The sequence below is a fragment of the Vipera berus genome (assembly GCF_964194415.1).
Source record: "Vipera berus genome assembly, chromosome: 2".
NCBI classification, from domain to species: Eukaryota; Metazoa; Chordata; class Lepidosauria; order Squamata; family Viperidae; genus Vipera; species Vipera berus.
Genome location: NC_138203.1, coordinates 215685809 through 215705818, shown reverse-complemented (window position 1 = coordinate 215705818; position 20010 = coordinate 215685809). Strand labels below are relative to the sequence as shown.

Below are 20010 nucleotides of genomic sequence, written 5' to 3'. Positions count from 1 at the left end.
TGGAAAAATACAGGTAAGATCCGAAACAAGGGAGAAAGAACCGACTTGGATCACAGAAGAAGAATCTTCTTCCACGCTACAACGTTGGTTCAGGAACTTCGGGACAGGCTACTCCAAGATCCCTCCTTTCTCGCCTGGTCCTACCCACCCACCCACCCACCCGCACCAGCTCCCGACTTGAGGCTGCAAAGGCTGCGGCTTCCGACCGACGTGCCTTCGCAGAAACCAGCCCCCACCTCGGCCTGCGTAGAAATACCCCAAGGAGAGAATTTCCCAATCTCCCAAAGGCCATTTGTTCCATTGTTGCAACGTCCTGGTCCTAACGACGTCTTTCGTAACCTTGGCCCTGCCCGGCTTCCTGTCTTTTACAGTTAATTGTTTCGGGAGGGAGCGCAGAATCCGAGTTGGATGGCTTGGCGCCTGTTTTTGATACCGCCAACGCGCGCCAGGACGCACGCACACCCGGAGGATTGGGCCTCCGGGTGGGGATCGCTGGGAGCCCCCCCCCGCCCCGGGGCTGGGGGTGGAGGGGGGAAGGCGAGATGAATTGAGGCTACGGGGCGACCCTCGTTCCAACGTATCTCCAACTCAGCGCTCAGCTACTCAGCTTTTTTCTTTTCCCCCAGTCACAGCTCCGCCTCTCCGATCGGGAACAGGCTACGTGGGGTAAACGGCTGTCTGCTGAATTCTGGATTCATATTTTATACTGACTTCAAATCTGCCACCTGCGGTTGGGAAAAAAAAAGTGATGATGGCAACAACAACAAAAAAAAACCACGAGGCTTCCTTGCTTAGTAACAGGGCAGCAGCAACGCAAGTTCTTTTTTTTTTTAATGGGGTGCTTTACCTTCCAAAAGAAGACATCCAGAGTTTAGTGTTCTCACTAAAAGCTCTCCGGTAAAAGCAGCCAGCTACACTGAGCTTTGACTGAGCTCTCTCCAAGTCAAACCCTGGGGTCAAACTGCAAGAATTTAAGGAACCGTAAAAGGATAAGTAGGGAGCTTCGAAAGATGGCTTTCTTTCTTTCTTTCTTTCTTTCTTTCTTTCTTTCTTTCTTTCTTTCTTTCTTTCTTTCTTTCTTTCTTTCTTTCTTTCTTTCTTTCTTTCTTTCTTTCTTATGTAGGGCAAGCTTTAGCCATATGTTTAGAAGGCTTGAGCTTTTCCATGGACAGTTGTTCAAAAGACAGACCAGGTGACCCCAAAATGGGCTTCAGCCAAGAGGCTGTTGTGATTATTGGGACCTAAAACTCTGGTCCCTTTGGACTCAACTGGCCTTAGAAATGCTACTTAGAGCTGGCTGAAAAATCCAATTTTCTTTGGATTGCCCCTACTTTCCTTTTTTTTTTATTAAAGAGTTTTACAATATTTTACAATGTATCCCCAAATCCCTCCCACCCCAACCCCCCCACTTCCCCCCCCCACTTCCCAGAGCTAAATACAGGATTATAGTTACAACAATCATATTCTAAATAAAAATTTACACAATATACAATCAACCAAATTTGTACTGCGCTTTAACTCTCTCTTAGCATAACTACTAACAATAACAATATCCCACTAAATTCTACTCATAAGCTAAATGGAACTTTTTGGTCCCATATTTGTTTTCAATATAATTTATCCATCTCCTCCAAACTGAAATATATCTCTCCTGTGAGTGATCCTTTAAATAAGCAGAAATCTTGGACATTTCTGCAAGATTAGAAACTTTAAACACCCATTCTTCTACCGTGGGCAGATTGTCTACTTTCCTTGATGACAGAGCCTCCCAAAGGTCCTTTGAGAATGGATCCGTTCAACCCATTATATGCAATCCCCACTTTCCTTTTCAGCATCCCTCCAGGCCCTCCAGATTGCACTGGCGTTATTCAAAAGCGTTTTACAGAATAACTATTTGATTTATACAGCTGCCCGTCTCACCATAGCAACTCTTATCATCTACCATTGAGTGGAAAAAATAAGAAGAAATCTTTCCAACCCCCAACCCTCCCCCCCCAAAAAAAAATACAAAGAGGAAAGGGGGACCCAAATATCATGGCTCTGCCTGTTTGCTAAACTTCATTAGTAACAGATTCTATCCATTTGTGGTTTCCCCGTGGCTGATATTTTTTTAAAAAAGAAAACAATTGACCCTTGAACATGTAAAGGTTGCTCATTATTCCATTAAGCCGAGACCAGGCAGTCTGGGCATTCCAAGCAAACATTTGGCTGAGATAAGAGATCCACTGTGCTTCTCTGGCCTTTTGCTTTCCAGGGGATGATCTGAAGCTTGTGGGCTACATCCTCCAGGCCATTTCTTTTTGCACTTCTTTTCAGGAGACTGGTAAGTGCAGTTTGTTATCTTGGGAACTGTTGCTATAGAAACCGGCAGAGGTGGGAGGTGGTTTTTTATTATTATTATTATTAGTAGCAGGAAAAGGGGGCATTTTAGGTAAAAAAAAATCCTTTGGATAATCTCTACTCTGGAGCATTGGCGTAGCTAACAACAGTGGAGAGCTGACTCCGGAGTCCAGCTTTGGACCCTTGACCTCCCAGCTTGAGAGGGAGGGAGAAGCCATCTGTCTTGCAACTAATAATCAAGACAAAATGGCACTGTTGTTTTCAACTTTCCTTCCTCTTTACCAAATCTTTCTCAGAATGCCACTTGCAGTGACCATGATGCATCAGATATCTGAAGAGATTCAACATAGGAAGCTGTCAGAAATCCAACTACTTGATATTACAGATTAGTACTGAACTGGCAAGAGTTCTCTAAATATTTAATCTACCCTCCCTGCACTTCATTTTCACATGGGAGTACGTTAAGAACTTAACCTAGGAACTTGTACCTTTAAAAAAATAATATGGTACCACTTGGCATATCCTTAACATGGTACAATCATGTGTTTGAGACAAGAGTATCAAGCAAGACAAACACAGCATGCCCCACGTATCTTGACTCCCCCTCCCCCCCAATTCTCTTATTCACTAAGTTCTACTCTTGTTGTTAAGGTTACCCTAACTGTCCATTCGTTTCTCAGTCAAATATAATCTCATCTCTCAGTCAAAGGACTGTTGTGGCAACGAATACAGACCAAGTTATAAATTACAAATAATTCTCAGTGAAGGAGTGCTGGGATCAGAAAGCCTATCAGTGGTAAAAGCTCTTGCAAATATTGCAGTGGGCCAGTCACCTAAGTGCCTTCCTGGTAAGCAGTTTACATTAGCTTAGTGAACTGACCAAATGGGTTTTTATAGGCAGCGGTCATCAACATGGAAAACGGTTTTCCGTATCTTCTTTCTCACCTTGAAAAGCACAGTGACACTCAAAGCAATACCTGCTCAGAAGATTTCAAAGGATATTGTGAAATAGTGCAGAAGATAATTAATCAAGTGTACCCATAAAAAATATGCAAAGTATCCAGCAAGGAATCTGCAAACAATATAGAATCTGTTGATTCTATATTAGCCACATGCTTATAATTCTAAAGGAAATCTGCTCTGATTTAGCTAATGCTAACTGAGGAAAACAAAGAACTAGAACTAAAATAATGTTATCCCAATAAATATTTCTCCCTATGCTTTATTGTCATACATCTGTTGGATATACTGTATATGATATCAATATATGATCATATTTGTTACTGATCTTAGTTCCGAAGTTGTAACAGCTAATTTGTTGTTGTTAGTTGCGTAGTCATGTCCGACCCATCGCGACCCCATGGACAATGTTCCTCCAGGCCTTCCTGTCCTCTACCATCTTCTGGAGTCCATTTAAGCTCACGCCTACTGCTTCAGTGACTCCATCCAGCCACCTTATTCTGTCATCCCCTTCTTCTCTTGCCCTCAACCTTTCCCAGCATTAGGCTCTTCTCCAGTGAGTCCTTCCTTCTCATTAGGTGGCCAAAGTATTTGAGTTTCAACTTCATATTTCTTGAAATTTGGTGATTGGCTTAATTTGCTGTCATGAGTGAACATGCAATCAGTGTTCCTATGTCCATTTTCTGTTTCTTTTTACTTTGATTTTTCTTCTTTGAACATGGGTGGGCCCTTAACATGTCACTGGAGGCTCTACCTAATTCACCCATACGGATAGGCCACCCATGAACAATAGTCTAATATGTGAACATAAAACAAACTCTCATATCTCAGTGCAGTGTGAAATAGTAGCAATGGCAGCTCTGGGGATTTGCAGATTTCTACACCCAGTGAATAAAAGGGACTTAAGCAAAAGGGAATGGAAAAAATTATTCATCATTAGGTATGCATGTAATATATTACGTGCGTACTGTGGGCTTAAAGTGGTGGTGGGGGAAAGCCTGTAGGTTCCCTCATTTTGGCTTATAGTGTTGCTCATCCCTGAAACAATATGGTTCTTGTACTCTCCAAAATGCTTTTTATTCCTCGGGAGGTACAAAAATCAAGTGAACAGGATACTGGACAACTGCGTTTGAAACAAGCTGCTTCCAGAATGATTGTGCCAAATGTGTCAAAAGTGTTTTGCTATATTTTTAGAGCCATTGTGATTTTCCATAAACACGATGGGGAGAAATGCTGTCCTGCCTCAGGATCAGGATGAACTGTTACAAGTGAGAGCCCCTCCCGAAAATTCAAAGAGTGCCTGTGGAAAGCCCCCCTCCCCTTGGAGAATGTTACCTTCTTGTGCTTGGTTAGATACTCTGTGACAGGTCCAACCACGGCCATTTTGCAGGAGACTGCCAAACAGTCACTTTCTCTATTGTCATTCTTGGAATGAGGTCAAGTACTGAAGTCACGATTCAGATGATTAAAATGAAGATGTGCCGATTCTATGACTGAACGGTGCATTATTGTCAACCACACTGAAATGCTGGAAATAATCTTCGTTTAATGGTATCTCAAATGATCTTCTCTTTCCTCTGACTTCTGCTTGGAGTTTGGCTGTACTACCCTTGTGTCCCTGCAACAACCTGATGTGTTACTTTCCTGGGACGAGCTGTAGGAGGTTCCTTTGCTGTGCAAGCGATGCTCTCGGCTGTTGCTAGGAAACACTTTTCATCCTGCATAGCGCACACATGGCTGATAGCAGCACTTTTTTCTTGGATGCTCCCTCCCCTTTCTCAGCTCCAGCCTTGGTTTATGCAGTTAAAGCAGCAAACCTGATTTTTAAGCAGGAGAAAGTTGCAGTCATAAGTGCTGCAGTGCTCAGCAGAGCTCCACAAGCCCAATTGAAAATATGAGATGGTGTAGTGCAATATCTTGGGTGGATCCAGATTTAAACTATGCTTAGGGTAGACCAACCAAATCAACAGAACGTAGACTTGTCCCTTAGACTTGTCCCATGCATTTCATTGGTCCTGTGGTCCACTGGAGAAAAATCTAGATACAACTTGCTATCTCCCTGAATCTTAGTCCAATTTTCCCTTCCCCTGTTCCATTTAGCAGAAGCAAAGCTTTTTTTTTAATCAGGTCCAGATAGCCTCCCATTCAAAGTACCATCAGCTCTGCTGCTCAGGCAAAACAAGCAAGGGTATACAAAGGTACAAATGCTTCAAGTGACACAGGAGGCTTCTGCCCCCCCCCCATCTGAAGGGAAGCATGAATTGGTAGAAAACATGGCTGTAAACTAGACCCAGATACGATCTCTCAAAGGGTGATGTGATGCTTTTTTTCAATAGTCGACAATGTAGAGGATGTATCATAATTTTTTTAAAAAAAAACTGGGCTGTTTTGTGTAACCAGATGGTGTAAGCATTTCTCAGTGTACCAAAGTGATATGAATAAAAACAAACTAGGCTAAAGTCATTTAGGAGTAAGCCACTTTTCCTCAAAAATGGGAATCCACAAGTGGCTATTCCAGTAAGAAAATAATGTTTTGTGGTTAGTGCTGAGTAAGTCTCAGTTCCTACCCACACAGAGGAAGCGCTATTCTGGGTCACATTCCACAGAGGGCAGTACCCACAACACAAAGGAGCTGACTCACGGCAAGGAACTGTATGCTCTGTCCCATGCAGCATGAGGCTTTTGAGATTCTTAGTCACCCCATTCATGAAAGGAGCCTATGGCAAAGGTGGCATAGGTCAGCACTGTTATCCAATGAATTGGGAGACATAGAACAAGAACGTATGCCCCCTTCTTTCATTTAGCTCCCCACTTGCACACATACGCATGTGTCACACAGTTGCAGTTCATACTTCCGGGGAGCCTGAAGCTGGCAGTGAAAGTCATCCCCAGAACGGTCTATGGAGATTCTCAGTCATCCAAGTTATGGTGGTCCCAAAGATGCTTTTTCAAGAGACAGCTGGACTTTCTTGTTTTTCTTTGAAGACATTTTGCTTCTCATTCAAGAAGCTTCTTCAGCTCTGACTGGATGGTGGGGAGTGGAAGGATTTATATTCCTTGCAGACAGCAGGTCATTTTCATTCTTTTAGAGAGTCGTTGAGGCCACTTGGAGGTGTTCTCAGGGTCACCTGAGTAGTGCAAATGGGTGTGGAGCCTTCTTGGAACTGCTGAAAGGACTGTGTTGTAGACTGGAGATAAACGATGTCGTATCCCTCCCCCTCTGTTGAGAGAGGGCTGTTCAGTTTTGACATAGATGGCCTCTTTGACTCCTCTTTCAAGCCAGACACCCATTTGCACTACTCAGGTGACCCTGAGGACACAGATAAACCTTCAGGTGGCCTCAATGACTCTCTAAATGAATGCAAATGACTAGATGTCTGCAAGGACTACAAATCCTGCCCTCCCCACCATCCAGTCAGAGCTGAAGAAGCTTCTTGGATGAGAGGCAAAAACGTCTTCAAAGAAAAACAACCAAGTCCAGTTGCCTCTTGAAACAGCACCTTTTGGATCCCCAGAACTGGCAAGTTCCAAAGATTCATAAAGAACCAGCTAGATCTGCTTTTCACAAAACGTTCATTAACAGCACTGATTGGCTGACCTCTACCTTTCCACCACAAAAAGTGGAAAATTTTAATAATATTTTTGATTTATGTCAGGAAACAGCCATGTCACTAACACAGGGCAGCAGCTGGGCCAGTGTCAACAGAAAGAGGATGCAGCAAGCACAAAGAGGTAGACAGGAGGGTAGAAGACCGTTGGGCAAGGATACAGTTGGGGACTTTAGTTGCTGTATCAATATGGGGAGGTCCCCCTGTCAAGGAATGCCAGCAGTCACAGATCACCAGTGACAGAGCACTGGACCCTGATCTCCATTTCTTCTGGGGTGTGAAATTCAGGATCCTCAGGCTAACAAACTGGTATACCCGCTCTCTAGAAGTTGGTAGCTTGGTGTGATGTGCATCATCCACATCATGAAGATATTGGTCAGCTCTCACAAGAATATTTACTATGCAAGGGAAGCAGGGAAGCAGCCAAATGTTACAGGCAGCCTGGCTGTCCTTAGTCTTCACGTGGTTGTTACACTTTTAAACTGATTGTCGGGCCTTCACTGTCCTTTTCTTTAGATAATGGCAAATCAGGTTCCAATGTTTTTTGCTTTGTATCTGCCTTGTAGTGAGGTGTAAAATAACCTGCCCCCTTAAATCTCTTTGACAGGCCCATGATAGCTTTCCAAGGCTTTGCCAGGCAAGCACGACACTTTTCAATAGCAACTATGGAGGGGTGGTTTTGTATGTTTCTCCAGGTTCCGTCGCCATGGCAGCAGCACAGAGAGGCCTGCAGGCAGCATTCTCATTCTAGAGAAGGGGGGCTTCCTTCTCAGCAGTCAGGAATGGCAGCTGTCAGCTCTGCTGAGAACATATAGATGGGGGGGGGAGGAAGCCACAGACTGCTCGCTCCACCTTCCATAAAGCCATAGGGTGGGCAATTCCTTGGCATCTCATAATGGGCTCCCCAAGGAAGGAGGTCTTTAGGGGCAAATACATCCTCCCCTACACTGGGGCCTTCTAAGTATGTTCATTACAACTCCCATGAAATACAGTCAGCAGCTACCAAGCCATTCAAAGCATTTACAGGTTAATCCTCGTCTATTTAGTCATTAAACAAAGTGGTCACTAAGTGAAATCACCGCTGTGTTTATGATCTTACTTCAGCTTCTCCTTTGTTTTACAGACTTGTGAAGGTTGGAAATGTGAGGATTGGCCATAAAGTTGCTTCTCCATCGTCATCGTGACTGTGAACGGTCACTAAACAAGGACTATCTGTACGTAACTCTACAGTCTGTCTGGTTCCCCATTATGGGATGGCGTATCCTTGCATAAAGGCCAGACTGTTGCACCTCCTAAGGCAGGGGAAGCAGGGTTACAAGGCACCTTATTTGAAGGAAGGACAGGAAAGCCAGACTGAGGACTGCCCTTCCATTTTCAGAGATGCCCCATTGCTACAGCCATTCTGTCTCTGACCCGGCAACTTTTGCACTGGGATTCATTGAAAGGAAAACTGGTAAAGGGAGGGAATGCATATGGCTCTACTAGTTTTAGTGGCTGGGGATGACCTTACACTATTTTTAAGGAGACAAAGACCACCACACCTTTCATAGTTCTTTAAGAAATAGCTCCTTTAGATAGCACAAAGGTAGTTGGCTGAAGATTTTCAAATTACAAATGGAATCATATGGAATCATTACCAAGTATGTTAGGTGCCAGGTGCCCAGAGAGTTTCAGCCAATCTCCTCCTCCTCCTCCTCCGGGTATCTTCCTTTTCTCGTGGAAAATAATCTCTGTCCTGGTCAGTGTTGTGTGGTCACTAATCAGGCTTAGACTTTATTGGATAGTTTGGGCAGTTGGACGTGTAGGTGGCTTTTTTCTCAGTTGCCTGGTTGCGTTTTAGCACAGGCAGAGGAAATTCTCCCAAGCTTGCTTGTGGCAGGGATGGGGCTGTCTTGGTTCCCTAAGGGTCACAATAGATAGAACTACTGCAGGAAGCTTTTCCTCCGAGGCTCTCAAGAGTTCACGATCCTCTCAGCCTGTGCCTGGCACGCTCATCCGGAGACCGTGCCCGTTCAGGTGACAGGGCTTCCCCACAGCTCCGACCCAGCTCTCATCTATTTAGCGGCACAGACTCTAGGAATAGCTCTCATCCTGCGTCTATGTGTAGGGGTGGCGGGGAGGATGGGGGGGAGAAGGCGGCTATGAATCAAGACCTCCATTCCCGGCACTATTCTTGGCTCGGAAAGCGGGGAGGGATAGCGAGCACGGATTTCTCTGTGGGGGCTGAAATCAAGCCTCGTGGATTATCGTCGGAAGCCTTTTGCGCTCTGGCGACCCCCCCCCCCACACACACACCCACACCCACACTTTCCCCGCTGCCCTGGCGTGCTCCCCGGTGTCAAGGGAGGCCGCATTCGTGACGTTGATTAAACGAGAGGCCCGCCCGGATCGGGGGTGGTGTGTGTGTGTGTGTGTGTGTGTGTGTGTGTGTGTGTGTGAAACGATCCTAAGGGAGCCCAAGCGAATTTCGGCAGGAAACTCCGATCAGGAGCCTCCGGGATCGTCGCCCAGGATCGCGCCGTGGCGGCCGGGCTCGTGGGTGGCCGCCAGGCGGATCGTTCGGGTCGACGCCTCGCCCGCCGCTCCCTCCCCGAAGGCGGTGGGGCCTCCGGATCTCTCCCAGGGAAAGCCCGGCGAGCCCCCCGGACTGGGCGGGAAGCGACTGGGAAACTGGCGGCGGCGGCGGCGGAGGGTGGAGCCAGTGGGCGGGGCTGGCAGGGAGCGAGCTAGGCAGGAGCCAGAGAAAGAAAGAAAGAGACGCGTGAGCGCTCGCAACGCAGAGGACAAAGAGAGAGCCCGGCACCGCCCGCGTGGAGGCGGCGGCGGCGGCGGCGGCGGCGGCGGCGGGCCATGGGCAAAGCGGGAGCGGGCCAGCCTCCCGGCCCCCGCGCTCCCTGATCTCTGCTAGCTTGCGTGCCTGGACTGAAGGCTGGGGGGGATGGCTCTGCCGCCGTCCAGATATGGGGCTCCTACGAGCGACCCCTGATTTCGGCGCTGGAAGAAACGGTGAGGAGGAGGAGGAGGAGGAGGAGAACGACCTTCTTCCGCACGGGAAGGCTGGGGGTAGGGCGGGCGCCTAGGGGCTCTGCGCCCCTGCTCTCTGCCTCCCCACCACCACACACACACACACACACACACCCTCTTCCCCGAAGCTGTCCTCGACTCTCCACGTGCCGGTGTCAGCCCTGGGAGCGTCCCCGTCCCCTCCGCGCCCCCGTGCCAGGCGACTCGGACCATCATCTGGGGTTGGGGACTCATTGCCTCCTGGGGATCGGGCACCTGGGGACTCGGCACAGGCTGGGATCGTGGCAGCATTTCCCGTGGCGGGCAATGGACTTGCCAGATGGCGATTGGCAATATATGGGGGAGGAACTCAACGGGGGTGGGGGTGGGGGGGGTGGGAGGCAGCGGAGGGAAGCTTAGCGCGTTCTCGTTTGCTTGTGGGAGCGCGCGCTCGGCTCTGCGTTTCGTGTCTTTGTGTGTGTGTGTGTGTGTGTGTGTTGTGTGTGCGCGCAAATGTGGCTTCTTCGCGGCGCAAGAAATCTAGGATCGGTGTGTCTCGGGCAGCTAAGAGGTGGGGGATGTAAAGCGTGGGTGATACCGGTACAATACAACAGTAGATTGAAGAGCTGGTCTCTATGCATCACAGATCAGGAGGGTTGGTGGAACATGCAGACCGGGGGTGGGGGGCTACTTGCGCCCAGTTGCCTTCTCTGAATGGAGAGCAAGAGGTTTTCCTACCTGTATCTTCCCCAGCCTTGATTGTCTCAATGCTGTGTTTGGGAGAGCTCAAAGTTAGTAGAAAAGATGTTTTGAGAATGGGGGTGGGTGGCTGAGCAGGAGAATTCCCACTGTATTCCTTTTTTTTTAACTAGGAGAGATTAACCACATTCAGGGCCCTGGCCTTTTCCCAACGCCTCCTGCTCTCCAAGACGCATTTCTGCCTACAGTATCCATACCAAGCAATGGATCTTTAATTCCTCTTAATAGCACCTGCCATTCCAGGTTTAGTTTTTGTTATGAGCCATTTGTTCTCATCTGGCTCCAGGTTTATGGAAAACAACGAAAGAGAAAAATGCCTCTGTGTGCAAACACCTTAACCTCCAGGGCTGCACTAGGACATAATTGAGGGAGCAGATACGGTAGGGCAGGAATGGCTCTTTCCCCTTTGAGGCAGCAAGTGCTCCCAGAGAATCCATTTAAGGGACTGGCGGTGAGCTTCCCTGACTTCCTTGCCTACGTGGTTGTCTCCCTGAAGTCCCCCGGAATCAAGCTTGACTTGGAAGGAGACGTTAATGGAGGTGTATGCTATGGTGGCGAGGTCTGAGTCTTTCTGCTGAGTTTTTACTTTGAGTCTGAATCCTTGTCAAATTCAAGGCAAGGATTTCACCCTCATTGCAGGTCTAGAAGAGAATAATTTAAATTAATCTCTGCTAGTCTCTGAGATGAGACTGAGCGGTGATTAGTTCCCATTCTGTCCACAAAACTATCCTTTACTCCCCACTTCCAAATCTAGGAAAACATCTCTATTTCCTTGCCTGTACACAAGGAAGGTTAGAAGGACCGGCTTGGATGAACAAAGCTAATACGTGAGGGTAAGCCACAAGAAGAATCTGGAGCAGGGATTGAGGATTCAAGATAACTGCATTAAGGCAGCCCAGAAATGAGCTGTAAGGCACTTTATCTCCGAAACCAGCATTCAGCCTGACCCTGTGTCAGAAGCTATAGAGCTAAGCAGACAGACGATTTGGCCTCACAAAGGAGAAGAAAGGAAGTTCCCTTATCAAGAGCCACCAGAAGTTCCAGCTGTAGGTCAGAGGCCTCTGTTCTGGCTGGATTGATGGGGGTCTTATCTCTCACTAAGCCCGCTGTGCTTTGAGGCACAGCTGTTCAGATAGGCCAGTCTTCTGATGCATTGCTTTTAACTCTTCCACCAGCCACAGCCATTTTCTATTGCTTCCCATTGATACTACTTTGCATTAGGCCGGATTCGTGCTAAGAAAATGTCTGTGCCAAAATGTGCTAAAACATTGACATTTATGGTCATGATTTGGTGCTGGAATCTACAGCGCCCAGTACAGGCGTCCCCTTTATTTGGGAGTGGGTACAAGGAGAGGTACTGAACTGAACTCTTAGTTCTGCACAATTCCTATTAGAAGAGTCTCTTTTCTCACACAACACAGAACATTCATAACAGACTGGTTTTAAAAATCCATATGTATGAAGAATTAAAGCACACATAATATGTATTACTGTATCTAAAGTTCAGTTAAATTTAGCTGTTCTGGCCTTTTCTGTTGGCAACAATATTTCTGCTAGTTTCCTGAACTCCCAAATTTAGTAGAAAATAAAAGCAACTGCTGGCATTGTTCTGGAAAAGCTTTCATGCTCATGACATCACACACAATTGCCTTATTATAAACCCACAAAATGATCAAGACCGTAATCCAGGGTCAACTAAAAATTCACCAAATCTTGTATCCTGCTTTATAGCAGCATCTGTAGTTGGAATTTTTGTGTGGAAGGTACCACGAAGGCCAATTAAACCAATCCTCCACTGAGTGTAGGACTATTAGTACATTTCCGACACATGACCATTCAGCATGTATTTCAGACATGTCAAACACAAGGCCTGGGGGCCGGATGCGGCCCATGAAGTGGTTTCATGTGGCCCGCGAAGCCATCCTGGAAACAGTGAGGGAACGGCCCCCACTGCCTTGGCCCTGGCCCAGAGACCCTCCTTCTGCCAGAGACCCTCAGATCTGTCCCACTCCTACCCAGGCCCCCATAGGCACCCTTGATGCCAACGATGTAGAGCTGACCATGCCCACCCAGTAGGCCATACGCACTCTAGCCACGCCCACCCAGTAGGCCACGCCCACCCTGGCCATACCCACCCAGCCCCCTGAGGGCAACCGCAATGCTGATGCGGCCCTCAATGAAATTGAGTTTGACACCCCTGGTGTATTTGAAGACCTTCCATGAAGGAGAATTCCAACAGTTCATGCGGCAGTCTGTTCCACTGACTGACAGCTCACAGTTCTTCCTGATGTCTCCCAGTAATTTTAACCTATTGATTCTGTCCTCTGGAGCATTAGAGAATAAGTGCAGTCTTGTGACATTCCTCAAGTAGTTGCATGTTGTCATATCTCCTCACACTTGTCTCTTCTGTAGGCTAAACATACCCCATTAATTTAACTGTTCCCCTTAATTAATTTAACTGTTGGGCTTTGTTTTCAAACCTCTGGCCTCCTCTGGACTTGTTCCAATTTGTCATTGTGCTTTTTCAATTATGATGCCTATGATGCAATTATGATGTCACATCATATTTTCTCTCCTGTGTCTATATATTTTATCTTGTTCTAGTCCAGAGGTAGGCATGGCTGGCTCAGGAATTCTGGGAGTTGAAGTCCATGAATCATAAAAGAGCCAAGATAGCCTACCCCTGGACTGGTCTATTTTAATTGGGATTGTCCTATGGCCCTATATTCTAGAGGAGAATATTCAGAACAATCTTATACTGTAAGGTCTTTAGCTTTTTTTATAAGGACCAAATATGCTCACGGAAAGAATATTTTTTTGCTATTAACATCTTGCCTTTGATTCAGTTCTTGACATTCTGAACTTAGGATATGATTGAAACTCTATACTTTTTCCGCAAACCGTGGTGACCAGAGCAATATGCCAAACAAAGATTTACATAAGATAAAAGCAAACAGTGAGGTTTATTTTAACAATTCAAGAGTTTCTGACAAAATCAAATTTTTCAATTCGCTGCATATCTGCTGTATAAAACAGGAGTGTTTGTCCATCTGTTCTCTATCTATCCAATTTTATTTGCTGCCTTGACTAGATAAGTCAAGTTATTGGATAGGGACATTTGCTGAAGGCAGGTAAAATCATAATTCACTCTGGCTCAGATGGAAGTGTTATACTTTGCTCCAGTGTATTGTAAAAATGAAAATAACATGTTGAAAGGAATCACTGGAGAATCACAAAGCTAGCAGAATATAGAATTCCAAACAATACAGGATACTGTTTTAAGTCCAGGAAATGTTGACATTTAAGAATTTGCTGGGAAAGAAGCTGTTCTGTGATCTGCTAAAATGTAAAAATATCAAGTGTGTTGGCAGGGAGTTCTAGAAGATGGTATCCCAATGCATTGGGAGGGGCCCAAATTTGTGAGCCATGGGGACCTTAGCAAAAATGAAGTACTGTAGACATATACAAGACTGAAGCCAGTTCACATTTTCTATTTTCTGGATTAGTTTGGGTTCTGAAGGTTTGGGGATACAGTAGTTTAACCTAAATGGTAATAAAGTTTGGGATAAGGGAATAGTTCTCTTTTGATGTGATTGATCTTTTTAATGCCTCCAAGTGACTGTGATTAAAGAGGCAGAAGAAGCTATGTTTTTTTTCCCAATATGCCTCCCAGGACTCATTGGTAGGCACAAATGCAACCTTGCATTCAGTTTTGCTTATGCATTTTCTATAGTCATCCTTTTGTAGATACAAAAATTTGGATTAATTGGCATTCAGAATCTTTCTGGGTTTTTATAGCTTATCAACAAAGTAAAAAACCTATTTGAGTCTATTTTTAGAATTTGTTGGATTGTCTCAAATAGGGAAGCTATAGCTTAAAGGTAGCGTGAGATCTTGGATTAGCTTATGGTTGGGGGAGTTTGTGGATCTTTGGGCACTTTCCAAAATTTATCTTTCTGTCTAGTGCCAAGGCCTTGGAGTCAGAACTTCACTTGCATTTGTTTCTAGCCCCACCAACAGGTGGACTGTGGACTTCAATAGGCTTCAACAGAGGTAGAGCTGATTTTAACATGAAAGAGGTTTCCACACAGGTAGAATTTCTGCAAAGGCTTCAGTTAATTTTTGTAACTGAATTTGATTAAAGGTATTATTAATTTTTGATTGGCTTAGGCTTTATTAAAGTATCAAAAGCTATTATATAAACATCTCTCACATAAGGGCATTTTCAAAATTTATGCACTGAATTGTGCTATTGGTTGTATCATTAAGCCATGTAATTCAATGTTAAGATGAGACAGTGACCCAGTTCTGTGGTAAATGTAGTGCCTATACAAGATATTGAAAGGAATTCTGTCATTTGTAGTATTAATACATCTAGAGGGTGCCAGTTAGAAAAACAGCGAAGAAGTGTGTGCCTGAGCGATTGTAAAACTAAAATCATGAGAGTTGAAAGGGTCCATTTAGATCATAAAATCCAACCCTTTGCTCAGTGCAAGAGTCCCAATTAAAGCATTCCCACACATTACTGCTTAACCTCTTTTTTGAATGATCCCTTGGTAACTGATTTCAGTATTGAACTATTCTTACTACTTGGAAGTTTTTCCTAACATTCAATTGGAATATGTCTTCTTGTATCTTACTCCTTTATGCCAAATACTGCACTCTGGAGCTGTAATGGATAGGTTCTGAATTTCTGTAGGATGTTCTTTTCAGATATTTGAAGGCTGCTACCATAACCCAACTCCTGCCTTCTCTGCTCAAGACTCAGTTACTTCTGTCTCATAGGCCACCATTTCTGCCCCCCCTTTCATCTTTATTGCCTTTTTGCCGAACGTGTTCTATTTTGTATGAATCCTTAAAATGTGATGTCTGGAACATGAGATATTTATTACTTGAGATGGGATTTGATAAATGCAGAATAAAGCAGAATTATTACTTCTTAAAATATGGAAAATTATACATCTCTTTTTGCAGCCTAAAGCTTTATTTGCCTTTTGTCGCATCTCCATGAGACTACTGACTCTTAGTCAATAATTACTCTAAAGTATTTTTCACAAACACTATTACCATGTTAGGAATTGCCCATTCTATATATTTTATGTGTTGGATTCTTATTTCCTAAGTGGTAACTTTTCATTTTTCTTCCTTAAATTCCATTCTTTGACTTTCCAGCCGATTTGACTTGCTCTAACCTACAGTATAAAGATTCTTCTAGTGTTTTCGTTTTCCCTTCTAATTTAATTGCCTGCAAATACTGTATAATAAGCGTTTCCTTTACCTCATCCAAGAAGTGAAGAAAAATGTTGAAGAGATTAACCCTTGTGCGCCTCCACCTAATATTTTCCTCATGTTGATGAAAAACTGTCAATGAGCATCCTTTGAGTATGATTTTCAGGACACCTATAAGTTCAATTGTCACGTCATCCGTCCCACTACTAGATGAAGTTAGCACTCCCTCACTTTCTGAGACCATGAAAAGCCGGTAGTTGTCTCCGGTACAAGTGCTAGAGAAATCTTCTCCTTCACATGTGTTTCTGAAAATACGGGCTGAGAATTTCTTTTTCCAAAATATTCTTTAAAATATGTATATTTGGCTGGAAGTAGAACAGCTTAGTTCTGAGCAACTGGGGATAAGAAGGAAAAGAATATGAGGTGAATGGCAATGCTAACAACTGTGGGGGTTCTTCCTAATGAAAGTGTCCAATTCCTCTTTAATGCCTTTGTTACCAAGCCACAAATAGCACTAATATTCCCACGGGTGTAGGAATAGTACACTGAATAAATCTTGGCAATTTAGGCTTACATACCATGTGGCAGCCAGGCTTTGAGGGTGAAGCTGTGAAGTGTGTGGGTAGAAGGTTGTTGGTGAGCAGAGGAGCTGGCTGTCAATGCCATCAGGGGAGGTGAGGCAGCATTTTGGTGCTCAAGCGTTGCCCACAGAACTGTGTAGATTGTTTCATAATTTTCTGAAGCCCTTTTTCTCATCCTGGGTCCATGCATGCCAGACAGTGTAGCTCATATTCTCCCTGACACGCGTCATCTTGCTGGAATTAGTTATGGCAGTGGGACACATGGTCTTCCTTGAAGACCACAAACTATCCAAGGCTCTTGTGTGAACACAGATAACGATGGGTATATAGTGGAAGCATAGAATTGGGTTGCGGATTTGAGCAAGGCTGACTTAACTTCCTGGGGCTGCTTTAGGTGACGAAGACACTGACTGAGCTATGTGTGCCTCTATCCAGTTGAGCAGGAAGCTTTCCGTTCATCCCTGCATATGCTTGAAAATACAGAAATCATGCTAAGACATGGTTTTAACATTGTTTGAATAAGCCGCAGTGGTTGGGTTCACAGAGTGCTCTACAGTATGTTGTAAATTATATGCAGCGAATAAATGTCCACACCACAATAATCCAGAACCAAGCAAACCACCTATATAAAGTGGCCCCTGCTGTAATATTTTCTTCTTTTGGGGAGGAGGGCGCCTGCACCCTGGGCGCAGTTGTGCTTCCTTCTGTGAATTTACACTGAATTGCTCACTAGGAAAGTGGTAGCAAATCTGACATAGGCTCTGTGAATGTAAAACTTGTATATCTCTCTTACACTGACCAGCATTGTCTGTCTGTTTGCAGAAAAAGCGTTCCTATCAGCACTGCCATCGGTTCTCCAAAGCCCTAACCTAGCAATGGGAAGAGGTTGGGCTGGGTGCTGGTGTTACTGGTCGTGTCAGCCCAAATATCCAAGAACTTGGGCAGTTGAGGAAAAGAGCAAAGGTTGTGTCCGTGAACTTTCCCAGCATTCTCCTTTCCTCCATTGGGCTCCTTTAGGGGCAAGAACTCCTTCTTCTTCTTCTTCTTTTTCTTCGTGAGAGGCTCAAGAGTTGGTCTTTGCATCTGGCGAACCAGTTCCATGGCCACAACTGCCAAAGGCTTACGGAAGACTGTGTAAGCGAAAGAGTGGCAGCACTCAGACCTCGGATCCTACCAGCACTGTCCCAGATTGAAGTAGCACTTGGATTTCCGGTCTGTGCCATAGAGCAGGCCAGGGAGACTGAGGAACAGTTATGGCCCCATCGGCATGAACAGTTTGCAAGGAAGGCAGAGACAATTTCACCTGCAGGAGTAAGCCTCTCCTTGCCTCTTTGCAGAGGAGACCTGAGAAAGTGAGATCTTTCTTTCCCTCCAAGCTGGATCTAAGAAGGACTTTAAATTCAGAGCCTGTCAAGAGGAATCTCTGAGGCCCTACCCTAGTTCCCAGAGTAAAGATGGTGATGTCCCACGGCACCTACACCTTCCTCACCTGCTTTGCTGGCTTTTGGCTTATCTGGGGGCTCATTGTGCTGCTGTGTTGCTTCTGCAGCTATCTGCGGCGACGCATGAAACGGCGACAGGAGGAGAGGCTGCGGGAGCAGCACCTGCGCACATTGGAAATGGAGCCCTTGCATTACGAGGGCTATGGGGGCCCTGCCTACGGTGGCCCTGCCTACGGGGGAGGTTACATCAGAAGCCCACCAGGCGTTCCTCTGCCCCACCGACTCCACATTGAGCCCCACCACCCTCACCACCTCCCGCCCCCAAGGCCTTGGAGCTGTAGGCATGGTAAGAGCCAGAAGATGCCCTTGTGATGACTTCTTAAGGGGTGAAAAGAGGGTTGCCATGCCAGATTCAGAGGGAGGCCTAGAAGAGCTGACACTGACCTGAAGGCATGTACTCTGTTTAGTTAGTGCAATGTGGGTTTTATGCTGCTGGCTTAAAACCCGCAAGTTAGCCATACTTGTCTTTTGTAGTTGAGGGATATAAGTCTTCCCATACTCCACCTAATTTCAGTTCCTTTCTTGTGGAATGGGAGGGACTCTGGGATAGTTCGAAGGGTTAAATCAGTCTGATGCCCCGTGTGTGAAGATGCTTCTTGAAGAGGAAAGCTGGATAGGAATTTCCTAACCCCGCCCCCCCAGTGCCTCAGATATAAGAGGATCTTGCTATAAAAAAGTTGGAGGAGGGGGAATCTTCCTCCAGCCTTTGTTCCTACTTCCTCCAGTATTGCTGTAGAGAGCTTAATTTACTGAAATCCCAGTCAGTGGGCATGGTGGTAATGTTACCAATGCAACTATTGCTTCCACTCAATAGCTGTGATCACTTTGCTTGCAGAGCCAGACCCATCTAAGCCTCCATGCTATGAGGAAGCAGTGCTGATGGCTGAGCCTCCACCACCATACAGCGAAGTCCTGACAGACACACGTGGCTTGTATCGCAAGATCAACACCCCCTTCCTGAGCCACGAGCAGCCAGAGAAGCAGGAGCAACCGCCCAGCTATAAGCCTCTTTTCCTGGATCGGGGCTACGGCTCAGCCCTCCACCTGCCAAGCTCAGCCAGCCAGGGCCCCACCTGCACCAACCTCTACTTGGAGTCAGAGCATTCACAACGTATCTTCCCAAGCTGGACAGACTCTGAACTCAGCACCAGAGACAGCTACGAGCCTGGGCCCTGGCATCTGCCCGTCTCAATGCCTTTATTTGGCAGGACTACGGCAGTGTAGCATGCCATATTGCGACTTACGTGGGACTCTGGTTGCTGCATGGATCTGAGCAGCCTGTTCCCTTGGCCTGTGGGAGCCACCAGATCCCACAGTCCAAGCCTTCCAGACTTGTCTGGGCCACAGTCTTCACAGCGCAAAGATCCCCGTTGCAACTGACCTCTTGGCCAGGGCGAGAGTGGGGCTGGTCTCCCCATCTCAGCCACTTCCCTTTCTCTGGGCCCACTACTGGCTCTGTTGGTGCTGACTGTAAGGGGGGGCCTCTCTGGCTTGGCCTAAACTTGTTTCCTATCTTTTGTTTGTTACATTTTGACAACAATAAAGTTTGTGGAACCTGATTTATTACAAACCTGGTACTGGCTGCTTGAGTCTGTGCACGAGCAAAGGCGGATGTGGTTTCCTTTTAAAACAATCCCCACGTACAGTGGTACAAAGTGAAGCAAGCCCCTGCCTCCCAACCCAAACACCCAGTGGCTTTCCCTTCTCTGGGTTCACTGGTACAGCCTGTTCCAGAACAGCATTCCTTTATCACCAGCTCCACCTAGCGGTGCGTTCTTTACCTTCCTGCAGGGTTGGTCACTGGACCGATGTTTACCACCATTCCTCCGTGCTCCCTTACCACATAAATGCTTGCTTGCCACATGAATTTAAAATTGCACAATCCTCCCGCCCCCAACGCTCTTTATAAAGTACATTTCTAACCATTTATGGTAGCAGAAAAAAAGGACACTACCAGAACTAAAAACAGACAATAGACTTGCCCTCAATGATTTTCTGTAGAAAATCTTGGCCCCTGCAGTTCTTCAG

At 45.9% G+C, this 20010-nt stretch overlaps 1 protein-coding gene across 2 annotated transcripts; it reads left to right on the top strand.

The window, feature by feature from the left end:
• Positions 1-1959: 1959 nt before the first annotated feature.
• On the top strand, positions 1960-19534 carry PRR7 (proline rich 7, synaptic). 2 transcript variants are annotated; one of them, XM_081320997.1, is made up of 4 exons: positions 1960-2323; positions 8032-8122; positions 17303-18268; positions 18818-19534. In XM_081320997.1, exons 3-4 carry the CDS (start codon positions 17935-17937, stop codon positions 19204-19206), a joined length of 723 nt encoding a protein of 240 aa, XP_081177123.1. In that variant the 5' UTR covers positions 1960-2323; positions 8032-8122; positions 17303-17934; the 3' UTR covers positions 19207-19534. The 2 variants fall into 2 exon arrangements, with proteins under 2 accessions (XP_081177123.1, XP_081177122.1); XM_081320996.1 differs by lacking the exons at positions 1960-2323; positions 8032-8122 and adding an exon at positions 9658-9914.
• Positions 19535-20010: the final 476 nt, after the last annotated feature.